We start from the raw sequence: 21,801 nt of genomic DNA, 5'->3' as shown, positions 1-21,801 counted from the left end.
CTCATCTGTAAAGATCTGTAAAGATTGTGTTGTATTTCATTACATTAGATGTATTTTTCATATGTTTACAATATGAAAAAATGTGAACAAAGCTCAGATACTCCAGTGGTAGGCGACAGTATGGTACATCTGAGCAGTTATTTCAGTGCTGTCTAAGAAAATGTGAAATGGTTTTCTCAGGAAGCTCCACCAACAAGGTTACTCAAAGATGTCCTGTATAAAGCTCCACAGAGTGTATGTGGGAAATCTGACCCTGTGAGGGTGAGTAAAAGAACTAGAGGTGCAATATTTTGAAGATGTACTGTCTGAAAAGAAGCACTCTGCAAGTTGAACGGCGCTTTCCCTTGCTGTGCATGAAAAAAATCCTCTTTTTTTTCTTAACTGAAAAATGAGTGAAAGATCAGATCCTGTAGGAAACACTGAAATGACTTTTTTAAAGCACTTCATAGTGCATTTATTAACGTATGGTTTTCCTTCTTGCCTGCCTGGAAGGGAAGTTTGGGACATTTGGCATGATTCCATTCAGATACTAAACCATGGATAAAATGTTGGGGTTAAATTGTGATGTTATCTTTTTATTACGTATAAGCAAAAATTAGAAGTAGTACATTTTTTCCCCAAAAGATAAATAATCATTTAGTACAGAAGCTTCATCTTTCTTGAGAAAGCATCCATGAACTAGGTTCAAAGGAAAGCCTGTTTCATTTTTTTTTCCATTGCTTTTTGAGATCCTGTTACTCCCAGCTTGCTAACTCCTGGCTCTTGTAGTGAGACTATTAGTCTATATCACCCCCCTAAACAGAGGGGCTAGATTTTTTTTTTTTTTTAATGAAATGTACATTTATCAAGTCTATTGATGTCAATGAGGACTGGTTTAGTTTTTTGGGATCCCAGACAGCTTACGGAAGGCATTAGTGCTTTGCAGTTTTAGAATGCCCTGGAATATTAAACATAATTTAAATTAAACTGAGGTTGCCAGAATAAATGAATAATTGAGTGAGGTATATTTTGTGAAACACCCGGGGGATTTTCCTTCCCTGCTTTTGTAGTTATTAATTTGCAGAGAGCACTTACCTGCAGTGAGAGTCTGGAGTGTCATTGTTCTGCTGCAGGTAGTACTGGTGGATGACTGCAAAGAGTTACCCGTCTTCCTCCTCTTCCCCAAATCCTCAGCAGTCTCCAGTTACAAAACAGGGGTGATGGTGGTGAATTTCTTTCATGAAGGTTCTGTTGAAGAGGTAGGCACTTTTATGCTGAGTGAAAACACTGGAGACAAGATGAAAAAGTTGACATTACTTTGCTTTTTGTTGCAGTGCTAAGCATATAGGTGTTACAGACTCCAACCTATTTGTTCTGTGCTAGAAACTGTGTCTCTGTTTAGGAAGAGGAGGAGGATGGTCAAGGCTTTGTTCCTCCCGGTGCTTTCATTCGATTTCCAGTTCTGCCTGTTACTCTTCAGTTTAACTCTTCGGTTAAATTCAACCTACATCTTCAATGGGTTTATCTACAGGGTTCTATCCTCTAATTTACAGAGCACTTTGTCTGTTACAGACTTACAGTATTTGGTGTTATTTTTGTGCTTGATTCTTTTTTCTTTTAAATAATAGTTCTAACTCCTGCTTGTATTGTACCATTTTTCTTTTATGAAGAAGAAAACAATTCTCCCACCATAGTTTTAGGCAAGACCTGGGAAGGACCCACATAAAGGGGTGAAATGACTGAGCGTGCCAAGCACCCTGGCTCTGTGCAAAGAGGTATCTGGCACAGAGCAAATGAGCGCACACAAAAAAAAAAGAGAATGAATTTTTCTCTAACCTCACAGCAGATACTGCAGCAGTATTTTCAAATGACCAAATAGCTGTGTGACAGTATCCCATTAAATTAGGGTAGTGAATTCCTCTCTGTATCTTGGTGATCTTAAGCCTTTAAAGGTATTTTTAATCCCTGTCAAGCACTGATACGCTTACTTTGCTTAATAGATACAGAATTTAGTCTCTTTGCACACTAAAAAAAATTCCCATGTTTTCTTAATTAAATGGTAATCCTTAAAACCTTTTCATGTGCCTTGCACGTGGATAACGTGTGGTGAATCAGAGAACCCTTTGAGTGTATAGAGTTACCTGTCAAACAGTACCAAATGCTGAGGGTTTTATTATCAAAATGGACTGTTTGTAATAAATGGCATTCACTGTGTCATTTCACTGCATGCTGGAAGCGTTTATAACACAATACATCATTACTGCTAAATGGAGAATTTGAAGGCATAATTACAGTAGGTAAGAGCGCAGTGGCATTCCCCCAGGTTGCCTCCCAGGCACTCATTTTGAAAAATCCAGTATAGACTTTGAGATGATACAGCAGCCTTTTCCTCAGAGAGTTCTTCAAGACTTCAAAAGTAGTAATGTGGGACAGAATATTCAACTGTTGATCTTAAATTGGAGTTCTATAAAGCAGCAGAGTGTGCTGTGAATCAACAGGTTTCAGTAAGATTTCAGGATCTAGTCCTTAGATATTTTGTCTTCTTAACCTGAAAATAAAGGTACGTGTATCCAGTAGTCCTGTTTTATAGCTGAAGTCTGATTGCCTTAGGAGCTAATGAGCTGGAAGGGTCTTATTGACGTCCATAGGACAGATAATAAGACCTTTTGTTCATTGTCACACAGGCACATCTCATCTCTGCCAGGAGAGATGCTGCTGACGTGCACAAACAGCAACGTCTTACAGTTGATTAAAACTATTGGCAAGTATGTTTTGGAAGACAACAGTAAATACGACAAAATGTTCCTGCTGCCCTGCTACAGCATGTGAAGTAAAACAAGATGCATTGTGTTTAACAGGAAACTAGCTGCAAAGTTTGTGTGTGGGTATACGTGTATCTAATTGTGCGTGGGGTCAAATATAATTAAATATACAATATTTTTTTATGTAAATGTCATTGTTTACATTTTTTAAATGCAGGAGATGGAAGCAGGTTTACTAGTATTTTTGAAACATGACACCTGCAACTATTTTAGAGAACAGGAGAGTGTCCTGCAGGAGGGACTGGCACTGACAGCCTTGTGCAGAGCAGAACCTCGAGACAGGGCAGTCGTGTTGGCCTGGGTGCTGCCAGCCTGCAGCAGGGCACAGGTATAGGCCATGAGGCACCTTTTCAAAATACGAATTGAAGGGAGGTGCTATACATGCTAAAGGGGAAAGCCATCAAGTCATGCGAGCTCAAGCAAGATGGTGTCTACATAATACTGAAAAGTAAGTGAAAAGACAACTAGAAAGTTTGCAATGGAGTTGGATCAGAGAAGAGCAGAGATTGTGAGGGGATTATACAAGACCCAAGAGCACTAGTTTGGCTGTACAGGTTTGCCCTGTCTGTCACTATAGGGGCTTGCAGAGGGTGGTTGAGGCTGTTCCATACTCCCTTTTTCAACTTAATAGTTGATGTTGCAAGCTTTTAATATTTTAAGGAATCTAAAGGCTGCAACCTGGCTAATGTGATAGTCCGGGGACTGATGATGAATCATAGTGATGAAATGGATTTTTACAGCTTTTGTGATCAACTTTTTATATGTCTAATGTCAAAGATAAGGTTAGTCCTTTCCTTTGCTGTGACTTTCCATTTTCATTATCCATAGCTAATGGAGATTCAGCATCAACAAAGTTTTGTCTGGCAAAGGCAATTCCCAATGCAAAGTAGATCTATGCTCAGATATTTCATCGTATCAGTGCTACTGTTGATGATAATATTACTAATTTGTATTATAGGAGTTCAGAAAGGAGGTGATCACAGAATCACAAATTTTGGTTGAAGTTGGAAGGAACCTCTAGAGATCATCTGGTCCAAACCACCTGCCCAAGCAGGGGGTTTAAAAAGCAAGGTAGGAGATTAGGCAGACATGATTAGAGATGTAGACAGGGAAGTAGCAGAGTTTCAATAACTCCCCAGGTCTCCAAACTGGTGTCCGTGGTTCTTCTGAATGCAATCTCTGCAAGTGGAAACTGGCATCTCTCTTATCACTGTGTTGAACAGAACATGAAGCAGGGAAGTTAAACCACATTATCCAACACTCCAATTATATCATCAAAAGCTGCTATATTGCGCTGCAATCCTTATTTCACAGAAGTCTAAACAAGGGATATTTTTACTCTGCTGTTCTTAGGAGGGCCATAGCATCCCTACTGTCGGAGAGCCTCCACCTGGAGCATCTGCTGTCTTTGGCTCCCTCCAGATATGTCAACTTCTTGTTTTCATTTCCAGTACTTTGGCATGTAATTTCCCATACACTCTCTTCCTTTCTCCTGCTGTTTCTGTGAGTTCATCTGCACAGATTAGGTGCCACAGTTTAATATATTGGTGAAGCCATGGTAATTCTGCACACCCTTGATAATGGAAGTGTCAGCTTAAACTTTCTTGATGAAATCCCTTTCATAACATAGTTGTAAATGGGTGGGATAGGCAGATCCAAGCTTGCTCCTTCCAGAAGCCTGCTTTGCTCTTGAAGCTATTCTCAAGCTTATATAGCCCATCTTTCACTAAACTGCAGTTTCTTGATGTGCCTGGCCTTTTTCCAGCAGCAATACTTCCAGTGGGAGTTTCCTGGCTCATGCTTGTTGCTCCTTGAGCACCTCTGAATCTTCAGACACGATATGATTGTTGTGTTTAAGGTGCAAACAAAAGACTAAAGAGGAAAACATGTACATTTGCAGGATTAAAAGCAGTTAATAATGGTAGTACTGCTATAAAAATTCATTTTCTGTTCTCAGCAAAAGTACATCATGTGCAAATTCCCATCAGGCCTTCCAGCAGGCAAAATTATTCAGGACCTGCATGTAGGAACCTGGGATCTTTCCCCAGCTCTCCCATCTGCAGCGAGTGGGACGTGGCAAGCTAAACCAGCGCTGCCCAGTGTCGTACTGCAGCGGAGGTTCTGTATTCCATGCCATGGCATTGCTCTTTGTTCAGCTGTTGCTATTTAGGTTAGCAACATGTAAAACCACTGTGATCTTTTATCATCCAAAGATGAACCAACCGCTACCCAAAGGAGTAATGGTTTTAAACTGGAAGAGGTTAGATTTAGATATCAGGAAGAAATTCTTTCCTCTGAGAGTGGTGAGACACTGGCACAGGTTGCCCAGAGAAGCTGTGGGTGCCCCATCCCTGGAAGTGTTCAAGGCCAGGCTGGATGGGGCTTTGGTTACCTGGTGTAGTGGGAGGTGTCCCTGCCCATGGCAGGGGGTTGGAACTAGGTGCTCTTTAAAATCCTGTCCAACCCAAACCAATCTACCACTCTATGAGATGTTAAGGATGGCTTAATCTGTTTTTTCTTATCATCATAATATATATGTTCAAAGCGTGTGCCAGAACCATGAGCTATCTTGGAGAAAACTACAGCTGTACTTACAGGATTGTGTGATAGTTTACAAAATGAGGGAAACATGAAGCAAATTAGAAGACTAGTAAGTTGGGTGGTACATTTCTGTTCCAATAAATATGAAATTTGAATCATCCTCAGCTGTGTATTACAAGATGGTGTCTGTTTAAATGGTCCAGCTTCCTGGTTGGTGTTGGCACAGTCCCATACTGATGCAGCCGCCGGGCTTGACAGGTGGCACCATGACCAGCCTACAAGTGTCCATGCCTGGAAATAGGGACCTGCTTCTTCTCATCTGAACCTTGCCCCACTTTGAAAGTCAGCTGGGGGGCAGGGCTCCCTATTCCACGTGTATATATGCCGTAACATATTGCTGTTTTTTAAATAACTGAGCTTTGTCGTGCTTGTCAGCACGGGTCACTCCAGTCGGGGGGATTGGTGGGAGGAGGTGGTGGCAGCCCTGCTGCTGGGGCCTGGGGACACTGCAGTGCTCCGGGTACCTTGGCTGGGTAACGCTATGCAGCTGGCCCAGCCAGCATGTCCACTGCAGTTCCCAGGTTGGAAATCATCAAAAGTGGGGGGAATAAGCTTTAGTAATTCCTAAAGGAGCAGAGAAACAGGTTGAAGGTATAAATGAAACGTATTTCCTTATGAATACTTTTGTGTATCTTAGCCCGATAATTGTAACGTAGAATAATCTGATTGAGCAGGAGGAGAGGATCTTTTTTCATGCACAGTTGCAGAAAAAGAGCTTGTAAATCTCAAAATTCCCACCATTTTGGATATCCTTCAGTATTTAATCATTTGCTTCTTGGCTATTGCACTACTTGCCATTTCACTCTGTGTTATTTCAGTTGAGTTGAGAAAAAAAAGATAGAGAGTTTTGTTATCTCTAGGGTCTAATTTTTTTAGACTGAGAAGTTTGAGGGGTTAGACAGTGATTTCTGAAGTATTGTGCTAGGCAATGTTAACAAACCCTTGCAAAGCAATGCCAGCATACTCTGGCTTTGTTATCTTAAAAGCAAAAATGTAAGTATTTTCAAGATGTTGAGAGGTACTTCTGAGTTACTTAGGTTTATTCATTAATTATACCAGAATTACAAATACTGTCCCCAAGGGCTGACATCATTAGATAGAAACTTCGTTGGAGTAGACTTTACAAAACAGATGGGCTGGAGCAGCCCCTCATGAAAGATGGGGCAGTTAAAGCTGTGATGGCACCTTATCCACAGGCTTTTTTTTTTTCCATTGAGAGCTACAAAGCACGATGGCTGTTTCTCTGCTGCTGAGTGAGCTAACCTAGGAAACCTGATGCAGCTGGAATTGTCTGGAAAGCCTGCTTGAAGGGGGGAAATTCTCCTTTTCTTTTAAACATTGAATGTGGTTTGTTTAAAAAAAAATGCGGACTCTTTAAAGGAGAGGGGGAAGGAAAGTGTTTGGGGGTGCTTCAGTTCCTCCAATACTGCACTTTTTCAGTGTACAGTCAAAGGATTAGGCTAAGGATTCTTAAATGTGGAAATGTTTAAGGATTTATTTAACATACAGCAACTCCTGATAGAACAACTTCATAATTTTGACATCGTCAGAAGTGATCAATATTTAAATATTTCTGTGTATATCTGACTCCGTTACTTTGTGTGGCTTTGTCTTTATTTGCTTTTTAAGATGAAGTGCCTGCTTAAAAATTCCAAGGACACACATATGGTTTTGTCATTTTCTTTACATTTTATAAAATAAGCTGGGACTGCACAACTTTGTCAAAGAAATTGCATTCCCTGCAGGACCTGCAGTATTCTCTGTGGTTGTATAATATCACAACCTGACCTTTTTCTGCCACATAGGTTTTTTCCTTGTCAGGAAGAAATTATAAAGAGCTGTCATCTTGTTAGATTAATAGGCAGTTAGGGCTGCACAGGTTGGTATAAGAAATGGACATACTAAAATAGGTGAACATAAGCATATTTATTTAGTAGTTATCATAATCTATGCAAGCGTTCTTCTTTTAAATTTTTGAAATCAGATTGCTATGCCATAATGAACATGAATGTCGTTGCCCAGCACCCAGGCTGTGGTAGCTTGGCATTTGGATTTGCAGAATTTAACTTCCCCTGGTTTGTTTTCTATAGAAATGAAATATGTTATTTATTTATGGATAAATAGTAAGCTGCTGGTTGAGAATATATTATCAGAGGGTACAACAAGCGACCAGAAGGAATGTCGGGCAGAAGGTGCCTATTTGTATATATCAGCCAGTAGAGATCTATGTGCTTTTGTGTGATTCTTTATTCTTTGCTTTTTCAACCGTATAGAATGAGTACGTTGAACATTGCTGCTGACAACTGGCAATTTCTGACTTCCCAGTAGAATTGGATTTTGAGAAGATTTAGATGTGTGGAGTTAAACGTGGTGTCCTGAAGCCTCGTCTGTTGGAAGTAAATAGGAGTTTCAGCGGGTGTCAGCAGGGCAAGGCTTGACATTTATTGTTATTTTCCTACCCTTAAGAAGAAAGTTGGTATTGGGAGATCAGAGACTGAATGGTTTTGGTGACTGGAACAGTGCAGTGCAATAAAAGCTTTGACAAGCAGTTAACAATTTAATTTAAGAGAGCCTTAAGGAGGGCATATTAACATTAGTGTTTTAATTCAGATGATGTCTATGCTTAGCAAATCTTCATCACCCCTGCTGTGGTCTCAGAGTGTGCAGCTCTTTCAGACAAAACGAGCTTGGAGGAGGTGTTGCAGTCCCTAATGGGGGCAGAGCACAGAGCCAGGCTCAGAACCCATGTGTATGCAGATACTGGGTCCTCAGGACCAACAGTTTCACTCTGGAGGTCTTCTGCTGAACCACGATGGCTGTACTGGTGAGAAAGAGGAATTGAGGAAGGGAGAGTAGAAATACAAAAAAGTGGACCACAGAAATTTCTGAGGATAACACATCTGGGCATGAAGACAACAGGGAGACATTTAAAGCAATCTGCATTTTGACCAGGAAAACCAAAAAGTGAGCTTTAACATTTTTGATGGTTATTACCGTGTGAAAGCCTATAGGCTGCTAAGTGTTTGAGGGCTTGAATATTCAGTATTTCAGTCAGCACAAATTAAAAGAACAAGATGAAAAGTGCTTCTGCAACATGAGCAAAACTACTCATGTGTTTTCTTGAAGATTTATTTAGCTCTCCGTGAGAACATTGGCACAATATCTGTGTTCATTTGAAAAATGGGAGACGGCGTCCTTTTTTTTTTCCCCCTTTTCATTTTGCTCAGTTGATTTATTTATGAGTTACTGTTTGTGTGGAATGGTTGATTCGTTTTAGAGAGAAGTGGAAACTTCTGTCAGATGCTCCTGCAGGGATTCACATCCCTGCAACATGGTGCCAAGGCATTCACAAAGCACTGGACGCTGGTTAAGGCCAAAGTAATACGATAGAGAAGGTTTTGGGCACTTCAGTGGCAGTGAAATAAAACTGCAAAACCTAAAACCAGGAGGTTGCAAGTGTCACTTGCAACATGTTGGATGCCATAAATCAGTTCTGTATGACCTTTAGCGGAGTGAAAACGTATTTGATTTTGAGCTATCCTTCCCTAGACAGTACACAGAATGCTAAAATCCTGCATGTTTTGGCAGAAAAAAAAAAAAGATAGAGCACAAAGCAACAGCTGGATTTGAAAGCCGGATTTATTTAAATTAAATATGCAAGCCCCATTTCTAGCAGAATATGATTGACCATTGAAAATGGAAACAGCCGAGGGAACGGCAATTCGTCTTTTGGTGTCTTCCAGGCAAAACTTTAGTCAAGCGCAAGTTATGCCGTGGTTATGCCTGATTTCCCGGGGTAATTGGGTGTCAGGCTGTGGCTGCATTATGCAGGAGGTCACATTTGCTATTTATTATGATCTTTTTCGATTTAAAATCAGAAACTCTAACATGAGCCAAACTGAAGTCAGCGGTGTTTGTGTTTGTCTCTCCCACTCGCAGGTACTACAGTGCTACCATTTTGCAGATGTCAGGAGTTGCAGACGACAGGCTCGCAATCTGGCTGGCTGCACTCACAGCATTTATAAACTTCATTTTTACTCTCGTGGGAGTCTGGCTCGTTGAAAGAATGGGTCGCCGGAAACTTACACTTGGTAGCTTAGCAGGTGAGTGTTCAATTAGTGTATTGTATTTTCCTCCCAATTATTAATAAAATGAAAATAAAAATTCAAGTGCTAATTTTTTTCAAAGTAGTCCTCTTTAAAATAACAATGTTGACCTCATCTTCTCTGTGAAATCATACAGCTTTTCAAAACGAGTAGTATAGTACCACAGTTGAAGAGGAGTTTAGCATGTTATTTTTTTCAGGTGCATTTTTTCATTCAAGCTGTGTTTGACAATGTTTTTATTTAGCTTTTGTAATGCTTTTTTTTTTCAGGATAAGAAATCAAATGCTTGGAAGTTCACAACTGATTAGTTTTTAAATTTCATGTATGTATATGTGATATTTAATTTCTGGCTTAGTAATGGAAATTCAGAACATATTACCAAGAACTATGTGTACCGCATAGCCATTGCAGCACTTTTAAAAAAAGTAATACAGTTATTTGCATAGTTATCTGAAACACAATGCAGTAAATACCTTACCTACACTAATTAGTCTCCCACGTTAGAGCTCCCATGTTTTGTGCTCGTTATGGCTGAAGTGATCTGTGACCGGTACCTGCCTCTGGCTGAACATCCGAAAGGTTCAGATGTTTCCAAGAACAGGGTCTGGAAGAGAGAAACAGTTCCCTCTCCTCTTTAAATAATGTTCATAAGTGTTTAGCTGGGAGGGTTTTATGTCTCCATATTTTGTTCTGTTGTCGCTGTCAGGGTTCCAAACTTGTAGTTAATGCAACACAGCAGAGTGGGGACCACCTGCCAAGTCGCTGGCCATCTGCAGTTCCCAAGCGACGGGAGATAATCTGCACTCACAGTGTCTGAATGCATTTCTATAGGCAGAGCAGCGGTGGCACAGCCTCGTGTCTGGTTTGATACACGGTTGCCCAAATTTGTAAATGAAAACATGCAGTTTGGAGACAATTTGGTATTTCCAAGTTACAATAAATCTGTACTTGGTGTGTCACCATTCTGATTTGAGGTCGAGGAACTTGATGTGTTTTTCACAATCCGAGTTCAGAAATGGGGTCATGACAGGAGATTGGATAAGCACATTCCTCACATCTTCAAAAAAATGAACAAAAATCTCAAATTGTTCTCACAGTCAGTTAAAATACATCTCCCCTATAAATTCTTCGATGTCTTCAGCCAGTGCCAAATCTTTCAGAGAGGAAAGACCCAGTTCTGTACCATTCCCTATGCTCAATACCCCTTTTCTCACCCTGTGACCCTTGCCTGCTTTCTTGTCTTTCTGCGAAGTGGATCTCTCCTGGCACTGCACTGGTACTTCTGGTTCTTGGATGCTCCCTGTCCTTTATATTCTATTGGAATGGAGTATTTTTATATTTGGCCCCGATACCTCATACGTCTGGCCAGTCCCTCGGGAGTTTATTGCTTACCCAGACCCAGCTGTATGGGTGTGATTCCCGTGTAGACTTTCCATACAGTCACAGAACTCTTAGCTTTTTTGCTCTGGTTAACATATTCAAAGGTCATACATTTGAAATGTAGATATAAATGTCTCTTACAAAGCATATTAGTCATAGAACAGAGAAGAATATAGAAATAAATCACGAAATTAATGAAGGAGAATAATACAGTTAAGAGTTATTTGCTTATGATGTTTGGACACAAAGTAATTGTTCAGTAAAAATATTCTTGGTCTTTCTGTGGTCAGTTGCCAGTTCGCAGCATCACTTGATCCGTGCTGCATTGCTTGCTCTGTCCTTCATCATATGGCCCCTCCTTAGGGAAAATACAGATTATGGCAGTAATGAAATCACGTCAGCTCTCTGTAGTATTTTTTATTGTAATGTTTGTCACTGATTTAGGTACTGGTGGTTGTGATGTGTTTTCCTTAGCAAGCGGTCTGTGTAGTAAGATGATAATTACTAAATCTGCTGATGGATTTGTTTTCCATGATGAATTTTCTCATGGGGTAAACTTGTATTTTAGTGTTTTACTTTGATTTGCATTTCTAAGGACATTGACTTTCACAATGAGTCGTTACTGGTGGCTTCTCTGGTCTTTGGAGAAGCCAGGTATCCCCCAGTCTCCCATTACATAAAATTAAGACAGAACAACTACCCTTGCCTGCTGCTGCAAGGATGTGGGGTTTTTTTTGGTAATGGTTAATTGATTTGATCGTTATTAGATCATAACCTACAAGAATAATCAGTAGAGAAATAGTAACATTAATATTTTCAGTAATACCAACATAATGTAATTTAATTTTGTAAACTTATGAAGCTTTTCCTGCTTTCTGAAAATACTTGGAAAACAGCTATTTTAAATTCAATTTAATGTATATTTATCATTTTCAAAATATTAGCAACTCTTGAAAAATTGAGCCTTTCAAATAGATCCAGAAGCATTAGAAAAATTACAGTAAACTGCTTCTGCCAACCCTCCCCCCCATTTTTAGTTTTCTTTACTACAGTTACTGATTCCCCTTAGTCTCCCATTTATTTTATATCTTGGCATTATTTCTTTATCTTTCTTTTGTTCCTCACTTAATGTCTTTGTTCAAAACTGTTAATTGGGAAACACACAGGAATTTTGACAAGTGCAGTATCCATTTTATTTGTATTTTCCTTTTTTCCCTTCAGAAATTGTCAATTTGAAAGCATGGTGCTACTTGGGCAGTGGACAGTTTGTATCTCTTTTTGTAATCTAAAGTATCTTCAGGATATTTTATTTTTCTTCTTTTCAATCTTAGCTAATGACGTACTGTCGTCGTATGGTTTTGTTCATCATAGACAAACTTCCCACAGAAAGAAAATGTACAATAAACTTAATTTTCTGAGTTTACATATTCAGTGCTTTTCCAAAGAAATAAGACATTTGCAGAGGTACTGGAAGTGAGTGGTAGTGTGTTTGGTTAGCTTAAAAGACAGACAAAGCATATTTAGAATGAATATAAATAAGATTATAGGCCCTGTCTAAAGATATTTGCTGTCTGGTTTATGGCATTTTGAAAGTACAGTAAATCTAGTGCAATATCCAGCCTGCCCCCAAAACTGGGATTATTAGCATACCTACTAGCCATAGCAGTACAAAGCCAAGTGTAGAATACACTGAAATCACATTTTATGGTGGGTAGGTGCTTTCTCTGCATACAGTTTATGATGGAGTTTAAGGTCTTAGTTGCTACGGTTCAGGTAAATGCATGGTCCAATCATCTCCACTTCATGCATATTCAGGCCTATTAGCCATGGCTGCTGCACAGACACATTCAGGCATAATTTTATTACACAGATCTTGGTACTTAAGATATTATTTATATCTCAGAAAAAGTTTTTTACATACTTGATGGGTTTGCCTACTAGGGAGCTCTTGCTTTTCTCTTTAAAAACACTATCCAACCCACCCCCGAAACTGCCATAACATCTTCTCTGCCCTCCACCCACCAAAAAAAACCCCACCGAACCCCAAAATGAAAAACAGATAATGTGTAATTTCTTAAAGATTACCAGAGTGACATGTTAAGGTTCTTAATGTGGTGGCATTTCTAAAGGCTTGCACGGAAGCATTTCTGAGAAAATTACTTACATGCTTCTAATATACAGAGCAAAGGGATGATGAGGAGTATTTGGAATTGAATTCCAGTATCTTTCACTTGCCCTCAACCATTAAGCTGGTCATCACTGCACACTTCTAAATGTACACTGCTGTCCAAGCGGGATGTGCTTCAGTGGTTTGTGAGTCTCTTTTTGTACAGTAAAGATAATGTTATTAGATCACTAGTAATGAGCTCACAATCACAGAATTATAGAATGGTTGGGATTGGAAGGGATCTTAAAGATCATCAAGTTCCGACCCCTCTGCCATGGGCAGGGACACCTCCCACCAGACCAGGTTACCAAAGCCCCATCCAGCCTGGTCTTGAACACCTCCAGGGATGGGCATCCACAGCTTCTCTGGGCAACCTGTGCCAGTGCCTCACCACCCTCACAGTAAAGAATGTCTTCCTGATACCTAATCTAAATCTACCCTCTTTCATTTTAAAACTGTTAGTCCTCGTCCTATCACTGCACTTCCTGATAAAGAGTCCTTCCCCAACTCTGCTGTAGGCCTCCTTCAGGTACTGGAAAGCTGCCGTAAGGTCTCCTTGGAACCTTCTCTTCTCCAGGCTGGACAAGCCCCACTCTCAGCCTGTCCTCATAGCAGAGGTGCTCCTATCCTAACGAATAACTTCAATACCTCCAGGGATGGTGACTCCACCACCTCCCTGGGCAGGACATTCCAGTGCCTGACCACCCTAAGTTACCTGAACCAGTAACTTAGTAGTTACTGGTTTTGTATTTTTAGATCAGGTTATACATGTTATATGTGACCTCTCAAAGAAAGCATATGACATAAATAGTGAGTATACAAATAGCTATACAGGGTATTTTATACAACAGAACTCAATGCCTTGTAGAGTAGCAAGAGGCAAAGGTTTTATATGTCTGACTTTGGGATAGTTGGAATACTATCGTAAGTGGTGAAGTGTATCAATTGTCATTAAAATAATACAGCATATGGTGTGTGTGTGTGACAAATAAGGTAGAAAAACTATGGGTTATGTTCTATTAATGGCCTGTTGCACAAAGTGTAAACCTTTTTTGCCATCTTCCGGCTTGTCATTTTGCCCAGCTTGTACACAAAGAATTTGTTGGGGGGAGGGACAGGAGAAAATAGATGGAAGGGGGCTTTTTCCTAGCAGATGTTATGTGTGCTCTTTGAAACAAAATCAGAAATTGCAGTTGGACTTTTTTGTGCTGTATTTGTGAAAAGTCAAATTTCTCTCATTTCACAAAGAGAAGTAGCCAATGAAAAAGCTGATGCTATTTTCTGTTTTACACAAAAACCTGCAAGTCCCTGTGGGATGTATAAACCCACTCCCCTGTGGGAGTGGGAAGAAGTGTTGTGGTTTCAAAGTCACTATTGAATTTTACCTCTACAGCATTATTTTTAACACCAAAAAGAATATATCCATTCATTCATGCAGTCTTCAACTCTGCATATTAAAAAAAAAGTCTCACCCTATTAATTTAATGTCTGGACATTAAACCCTATGCACTTGACTTTAGCATCTAATCTAATTCAAGAAGTGGATGTAGCAAAGGGTATTTTTCTTAGGTTGTCATCACAACTCCTCAGAAAATGCTGTGTGCCTTGCTTTCCCAAGCATAGTTCAATTCAATAGCAAATTATTTCATGTGCTCTGGAGAAAAGTATCACATTGTTCTTTGTATTTTTAGGTACTGCTGTAGCACTCATTATCCTAGCTTCGGGATTTTTGCTATCAGCTCAGGTCTCGCCAAGAATCACACTTAATCCACCAGATCCTTCACATCAAAACTCTACCTGCACAAAATACAGGTGAGATGTCATGATCATTCATCCAATCTTCTTGAAGATTGTTTTCAGTTAACTGAGTTTTACAACCTAGTGTGAGTAATAGACAATTATTCACGAAGTCTAGTACAAGGAACTAACTAGATGCCTAAAGTTAAAATCCTAACTTCCATCAACAGAAAAAATTGTACTCTTTGCTTAAATGCTCTGAATAATCCTTTGGAGTTTCTTGGACTAGGTAATGTGGTTAAGCAGCAAACTTCACACTTGAGATCTCCGTTGTTATATCACATCTGCTGCAATTTTATAGTGGATATAGGAATATTTTAAAAGTAATTTGCGAAAGTGTTTGTTGTTATTCATCTACTTGTAGATTTGTCATGTATAACAGCTATAAACTCTTCAAGAAGATGTCTTCCTTGCCTTTTGTTTTCTTGAGTGGGAAAGAAATAATCTTCAGATAATTGCAGACTAATTAACAATTAAAATAAATGTGATTTTTTTGACCTTTGTTTCTGTAGTGGGTAGATGCACTTTCATGTGCAATCATTGTTTAAAATAACATTTCTTCTAGGGTGTTAGGAATGTGTCATTTTCTATATTTTTGCTGTTTTTATTCATGTGTGAGTGCTCTTAATGTTCATTTCGCTGGCAGACTAGAAAATTCCCTATTGAGTGAAGACTAGTAAAAAGGCTGAAGAAATTCATACTTATGTTCAAAATCTGGTTTACATGTGTTTGCAGTAGAGATAAATATCAAGAAGTGAGACTTCTAGTTTCCTAGCCATATTGACTAGAAATATGACTCATGGCTTTTCATATGCCAGCACAATGTCTTAGGTGAAAGATTCTGAGGATCTGAAGCTTTATAGACCCCTGGGAAGGGGACAGAAGGTCTTCGAAAGAGTGTAAATAGATGCTAATAACGGCAAATTAAATACTACCAGATAGGAGGATCCCTGAATGCAAAAGCTATATTTTTAGTTGTTTTGGGATGTGCCTATACAGCTTTTTCAAATGGCAAGTATTCTGGTAAAAAGATGCAAAGTGGGAAAGAGCTTCCAAATGCTTTCCTTTTAGAATAAGACAACATTAATGGGAGGATGTCAAAAGGCTTTGTCTAGGATGTAACTATTTAGAAAAGATGTCTGGAGAGCACAGATGCACCATTTGCAGAACTCATTATTTATTATCTAATAAAGCTAGATGATTATATAACCTGAAACAGTATAAAATCTGCTTAGAAGAATATGGTTAGTCCACCTTAAGAAGTAATGAAAAATTATTCAACACAGTTTTCATTTTCCACTTAACCACAGCTAGTCAGGAGGGAATTTAGACGTGCTGCAGCTTGCTCAGTGTGCACTTCTGGGCAAAAGCATGAAAAATTAAAGCAGGTAGTTCTAGTAGAGGCATGTTGTTTCATGAATTATTGGAATACTTTTATCTGTCATAATTTCTGATTCTGACACAAAGTGAGCAAAAGAGATATGATAGAAATTCAAAGGATTTAGAAAAAAAGCAATAAAGTAATTGAAATGTTTTCATTTGGGAATATTCTGAAATAGGAGGAGCTCTCTTAGTTTACAGATAAAAGTGAACATGTCGAGGGGGATGTGAAATAATGAGCAACGTATGAGAAAGCTTTAGTAGCTCCTATTTTGATCTTAGAGTGTACCTTGGTAAAGAAAAACAAAGGCCAGGGGAGTTGAAACTAATAAATGGCTGCAGTTGCCCACAGATCACAAACTTTGGCTACAGCACCTGCTATTTAAAAGGTTTTTAAAAAATAGGCATTTATATAGTTAATAACAACTTTCACACTTGTGTATCTATGACCATATCTGAGATATCAATTTTCATGCTTCAAAACATCACCAAACCCTAACCTTGCTGGACCCAGAGGAATAATATTCCTTCAACATCATGAATATTAGTGTCCATTTTGGGAGGTGATATCAGGCACTGACTCCATACCAGAAAGACTCAAAATTCCAGGTGTCTGCAGCCAAGGGAGCAGTAAGTGCCAGAAATACTGTTTGCTTTAGGCTTGGATCAAGGGAAGAAAAACTTTTTAAACATTTTGTCTCCAGCAGTGTCTTCAGAGGAGCTTAGTTTCAGCGTGTCTTTCTACCAAGCTCTTCTAGCTACCCATAGGGAATATGTGTTAATTTATTCCTTTATCTAAATTATTTCTGGAGGGGATGACATAGAAGCATTCATTATATTTTACTTGGAAAAGGAGCTGTTGAAGATATGGGCATGCCTGCTTTCTGTGCACGTGGTGAATAAGCTGAATGAAATTTTTAAAAATGTTTTTGTCATGAGAAAGTAGATGGTGTCTTCACCATTCCACATGGGTTAGAAGAACTTCAGCATAACATGCATGGTCTTGGAAGGAAGAGGAGGTGGGGGCTGCAAGCCAAAGGAAAGGTAAAGGCTGGGCTGTGTTTTGTGGGGCTTGCCTCCCTCCTTTTTGCCCCTGAAGGTATTCCCCATGTCAATTATGGAGTTGGATCAAAGAGATTCTCAAACCTGAGGGTTTGGAAGTGAAAGTCTACTCTGCATACTGTCAGTCTTGCATGGTTCCTATGCTGCTGTAAATATAATGGCATTACAGGAGCTGTGCATGTACCCACCGTGTAGGGTAGCAAATGTTACTGTAGGAATAGTTACAAATAAGATATCCAATCAAAGTATAATGAACCAACTTAATGTCAGTGATCTCTTGCTGCTTAATCCATATTTTAGCTTGCTTCAGTGTAACTGCTGGTATCTCATATTGCTTAGCTCTGTATCTTGCAAGCTTTGAAGAGGTCTCAGAAAGTTTTGGAAAAGCGAAAGACTGCAGGACTTCAGAAGATTAACACATAATGACATCTCCCTGTAGCCGCCGTGACCACTTTTCAATATGTGTGCCTACACAAATGCAGCTCAAAGTCTCCTTCATCTGGTGGTGATGCAGTGCTTCTCTTAGAGCCTAAACTTGTTGGCAGCTTTGCCATCTCAGAGTATGGGGGTGTTTCCGAAATATAACTTGTATTTGTCTGTGTCAAAATGTATTTATAAGTTATAAAAGCGTCAGTAAAATGTATTTTGCTGACAAAAGTTTCACTGATACTGTGCAGAGTAAAGATGCTTTTAATGTTTGCAAATCCGTTAGGTAAGCGTGGGTGTCCATTATGGAAGCCTTAGAGCTACTACAAACAGTCTGTTTGTTTGTTGTTCCCTCAGATCCATATTCCTCTGCACAGATTAGTTCCTGCTGCTAGAATAACGATGAAGACAGAACAGACTAGCAGATAAAGAACACAGTCACTGTCTTGATTGAAAAAAGCACCTTGAATACTACGTTCTGAAAGAGCTGTGCCATGCAGAGGGAGATGCAAGTTACCCGTTACGTGCTTGCAAAAATGAACCATTAAGATAGGCTGCAAATATCAAGTAAAATGTTTTCATTTGGTGCAGAGACATATAATATCATAGTTGATCAACAGCCAAAAAATAACCAATAAACCAGTGAAAAAAATTGAATATAATGCTAATTCACATGGACATCACAGAAATAATGCAAACCCAGGAGGACACCCTGAACCCTGAAATTCTCTCTCAGGTGGAAGCGGGTGGGTGTCTCACTGAGGAAAGGCAAGGTGGGTGCCCATCTGTGTGCCATCCTTAAATCAAACTCTATTTTTTTCATACTCAACCTGCAGAAGCTTGTATAGATGTTTGCACTGGGACTGCTTCTCTTTGATCATAATCTCTTCAGCAGCTGTGATCTGTTACTTACCATCAAGGCTCAGAGGTAAATTTAGGAGTACAAAAAAGTATCATCCCAAGATTTGTAATCTTAAAAATTAAAAGATAAGCTAGCTGTTCCTGTTGTTATTCTGGCTATTCAAAGCTCTATGAACATGTTCCTTGTTTTAGTGGGGATGTGCCTGGTTCTGGAAGGAGATCAATGTTACGGCAAGTGCACTAATTACCCTACTGCCTTTTCCCAGTCTTTAAAGAATCAAAGGTGTAACTGTTTCACTCTACCTTTCTCTGGGACATTCACCCATTTCTGGAAAATGGCAATTGGCCTGTTGCCTCCTATTCTTGGTCTTTTTGTCACTTTTCATTCATGTGTCAGCCTCTCTTACTGCACTTCTTGAGACTTGGTCAGCTATAGAAGACGTAATGTGAACTTGTTCTTCTTATGGAATATTTTTCACCTCAGTTAATATATGAAATTGGTAGGTTTTGTGTTAAGCTTAAGTTAACCCTCATATCCTTGTGAAATGATACCTGAACTTTCTCAGGTTCCTTCCTGAACTGATTGTCTTCAGAGTTTGATTAAGATAATACAGGCGGTGCCAGCTGTGCTGGGCACACAAGGGCTCTGTTGTTCATCTTTGAATTAGTCACCCTCATGTGGTTAATGTGCCTGAGCTCATTGTACAAATACACACCACTTAGATGAAGGCACCGATATTTAGTCATCTTACATAGCAATTTTACGAGATAGCTAATAGACAAATATATTTTCTTTATGAATTTAGCAAAAGCGTATAATTGTGATCAGTCCTGAAGAACTCAGCTAACCTAATAGCTGAAGCTGGTTTAATTGTATTTAATAGCCTTAGGATACATACAGTAATATACATTATTACTACGTTAGCTATTGTACTTTATGTTATTGAGTTAACTCATTGACAATCTGATTTATCTGCAAACTAGCCATCAGTATTGTTCATACTGTCACTGTATCAGGGAACCAGTATTTTTTAAAATATGATTCTCATTTTATGTTTCTAATGTCAAAGTGACTGAGCTAGTGGTCATTCTGATAACATAGAATTGCAATAATAAATTAAGTAATGCATTTCTGCTACTAAGTTCAGAAAATTATGAGTATGAAAAGAGATAAACATGTTTGAGAATAAACATGTTTGAGAATACTTTTGCCTGCTTTTATGAAATGTAAATAAAATTCTGATAGTTTATGTTGTAGAACTGTAAAATGACCTCAACATAGTCTTGAAATATATTAAGTAGATGATAAAAGGATTTATCGCTGGGTAATAATGTTCCATTTGCTGGCATGTTGCTCCTATCAATCAAAGCTTGTAATTTAATTTAGAGTCATAAGGGATAGGAAGGAATATGTCAGTTCCGTGTAGTTAGCATCTTTAATATGAATGAGGAAAAAATAATTTTAAACACAAAGATCTGAAAAGTGACTTACCTGAACTATAGTGTCTGTGAGTGTAACGCAGACCCTGTAACCGTTGTTCACGTTTCCATTTGATTTGTCTGTGAATCCAACTCTGCATTACAGAGGGAATAAGGTGTTATTCATCTAGTAACCTCTTAACACTTCACACCCCCGCTAATACTTCTAAGACTTTGCTGTTTGACAAAAACTGAAACAATGCTTAGGGAATTATTTTGTAAAATCTTGTAAAGTGATGGTGTTATATTTTATATGGTCTGGCAGGTTTTAGTCTCACAAGGATGATTTTAATCAAGTTTGAATAAGGGTTGTAGCTGATCTGCCCAGAAGCTGGGAGTATAGTATGTATGTGTACGGTCTCTTTGGAAGAGTAGCTTTAAAAGCATTGTATTCTATGGAGACTGCCATTGAGCTCAAAATAGAGCTACATGTAAGTCAGTTGTTTCTGTTTTTTATTGTCTGTGTTGCTCAGTTCCAGGTATAAATCAGGAAGCTGTTGTGCTGGGGGCTATATAAATTCAGAAAAAAAGATCATCAAAAACAGGAGACAATTGATACCTGTGTGCAAGTAGATCAGGACACGTTTCATGTGGTGCCAGCATTCCAGCAGAGTCTGCTGTCAAGGTCCTTATAGAAGTAGTGGTGTGTGGCCATGGTGATCTAAGGGCTGAAGGAAAACAAGGTTTGTAGAGAGATGTTTCCTTTATAGTACTATGATAGGTAGGAAGGATGGATGAGCCATTGGGGTTCCTCTTGGGGTCTAAAGCAGAACTAGCAAACACCAAGAAGCTGAAAACAGTTGCTCTGAGTTTATATAAATTGTGTTGCTTCGTTGAGAGCTAATGTATTTATATGTGACGGGCGTATCACGAAGGATGGAGTACTGATCTGGAACTTACCTGGGAAGGAGTCACTGAAGAACAGTCTCAGTGAACTAGGTGCAGCAGGATTTGAAGATGAGGAAGGGTTGATCACACTTGAATGTAACTGTGATTTGGATGTGTTGGAATAGCTGCGTGGTAAATTACAGAACTGCAAATAGTTTAGGAGTACTGCGATTATAAATGGTAGCTTTTCTTTATGAACATCACTGAGTGGATACATGTTACCTAAGGACTGCCAGTAGAACTCAGCAACTAAACTTCTGTCATTTGGTCTCCTATAATAGCAGAAAAGTGCTCTTTTGAGGTCCAAGGGGTTTTTTTTCTCATTCTTCATTAAATATTGTATTTTCTGTGTCCCAGATATGACAGCTTGGAGTGGCATCTTGCGGTTACCACAAATTTTAACTACTTAAAGCATTCCCTGTATTCTTGGTCAATGATATTTAATCATAATATAATGGTTAGCTTTTGGAAGCAACACAGGAATCATCAGAAGTGTAAGTGCTTGATTTCGTGGTTGAGGTGCAGTGAAGCATGTGCAAACAGCGTAAGACCTCAGACAGGAGCATCAGGCAGTTTTAAACAAGGTCCTAGGTACCTAACTGAATTATGTTTGCGATTAAAAGTGAAGTAAGCCAACTCCTAGGCCAAACACCAAATCCTAGGCACGCATAGATACTTTTTCACATATGTAGGCTGATTGTGTGTCATATACTCAGTGAAGACCAATGAATCCAAAACAAGTGAAACACGTCCATGCCCAAGAAATAGCCTTATTTGTGGACATTTTGATGCTCTGGGAGGCTGCTCATGCTACCCTTCTAGTTGAATGTTATGAAATCAGATGTTTCAACTA

General features: G+C 39.1%; 1 protein-coding gene across 2 annotated transcripts in view; it reads left to right on the top strand.

Moving 5' to 3' along the window:
* Positions 1 to 21,801, top strand: part of SLC2A13 (solute carrier family 2 (facilitated glucose transporter), member 13) — a 155,410-nt gene that overhangs the window by 96,992 nt on the left and 36,617 nt on the right. For both annotated transcript variants that reach the window (XM_014963998.1, XM_014963997.1), the window contains exons 5-6: positions 9,342 to 9,505; positions 14,747 to 14,867. In XM_014963998.1, coding sequence (XP_014819484.1) covers positions 9,342 to 9,505; positions 14,747 to 14,867 — 285 coding nt within the window. The remainder of the gene's footprint in view (positions 1 to 9,341; positions 9,506 to 14,746; positions 14,868 to 21,801) is intronic.

The sequence above is a fragment of the Calidris pugnax genome, unplaced genomic scaffold (genome assembly GCF_001431845.1).
Source record: "Calidris pugnax isolate Ruff unplaced genomic scaffold, ASM143184v1 scaffold44, whole genome shotgun sequence".
Lineage (NCBI taxonomy): Eukaryota > Metazoa > Chordata > Aves > Charadriiformes > Scolopacidae > Calidris > Calidris pugnax.
This window is presented reverse-complemented; position numbering and strand designations above follow the sequence as displayed.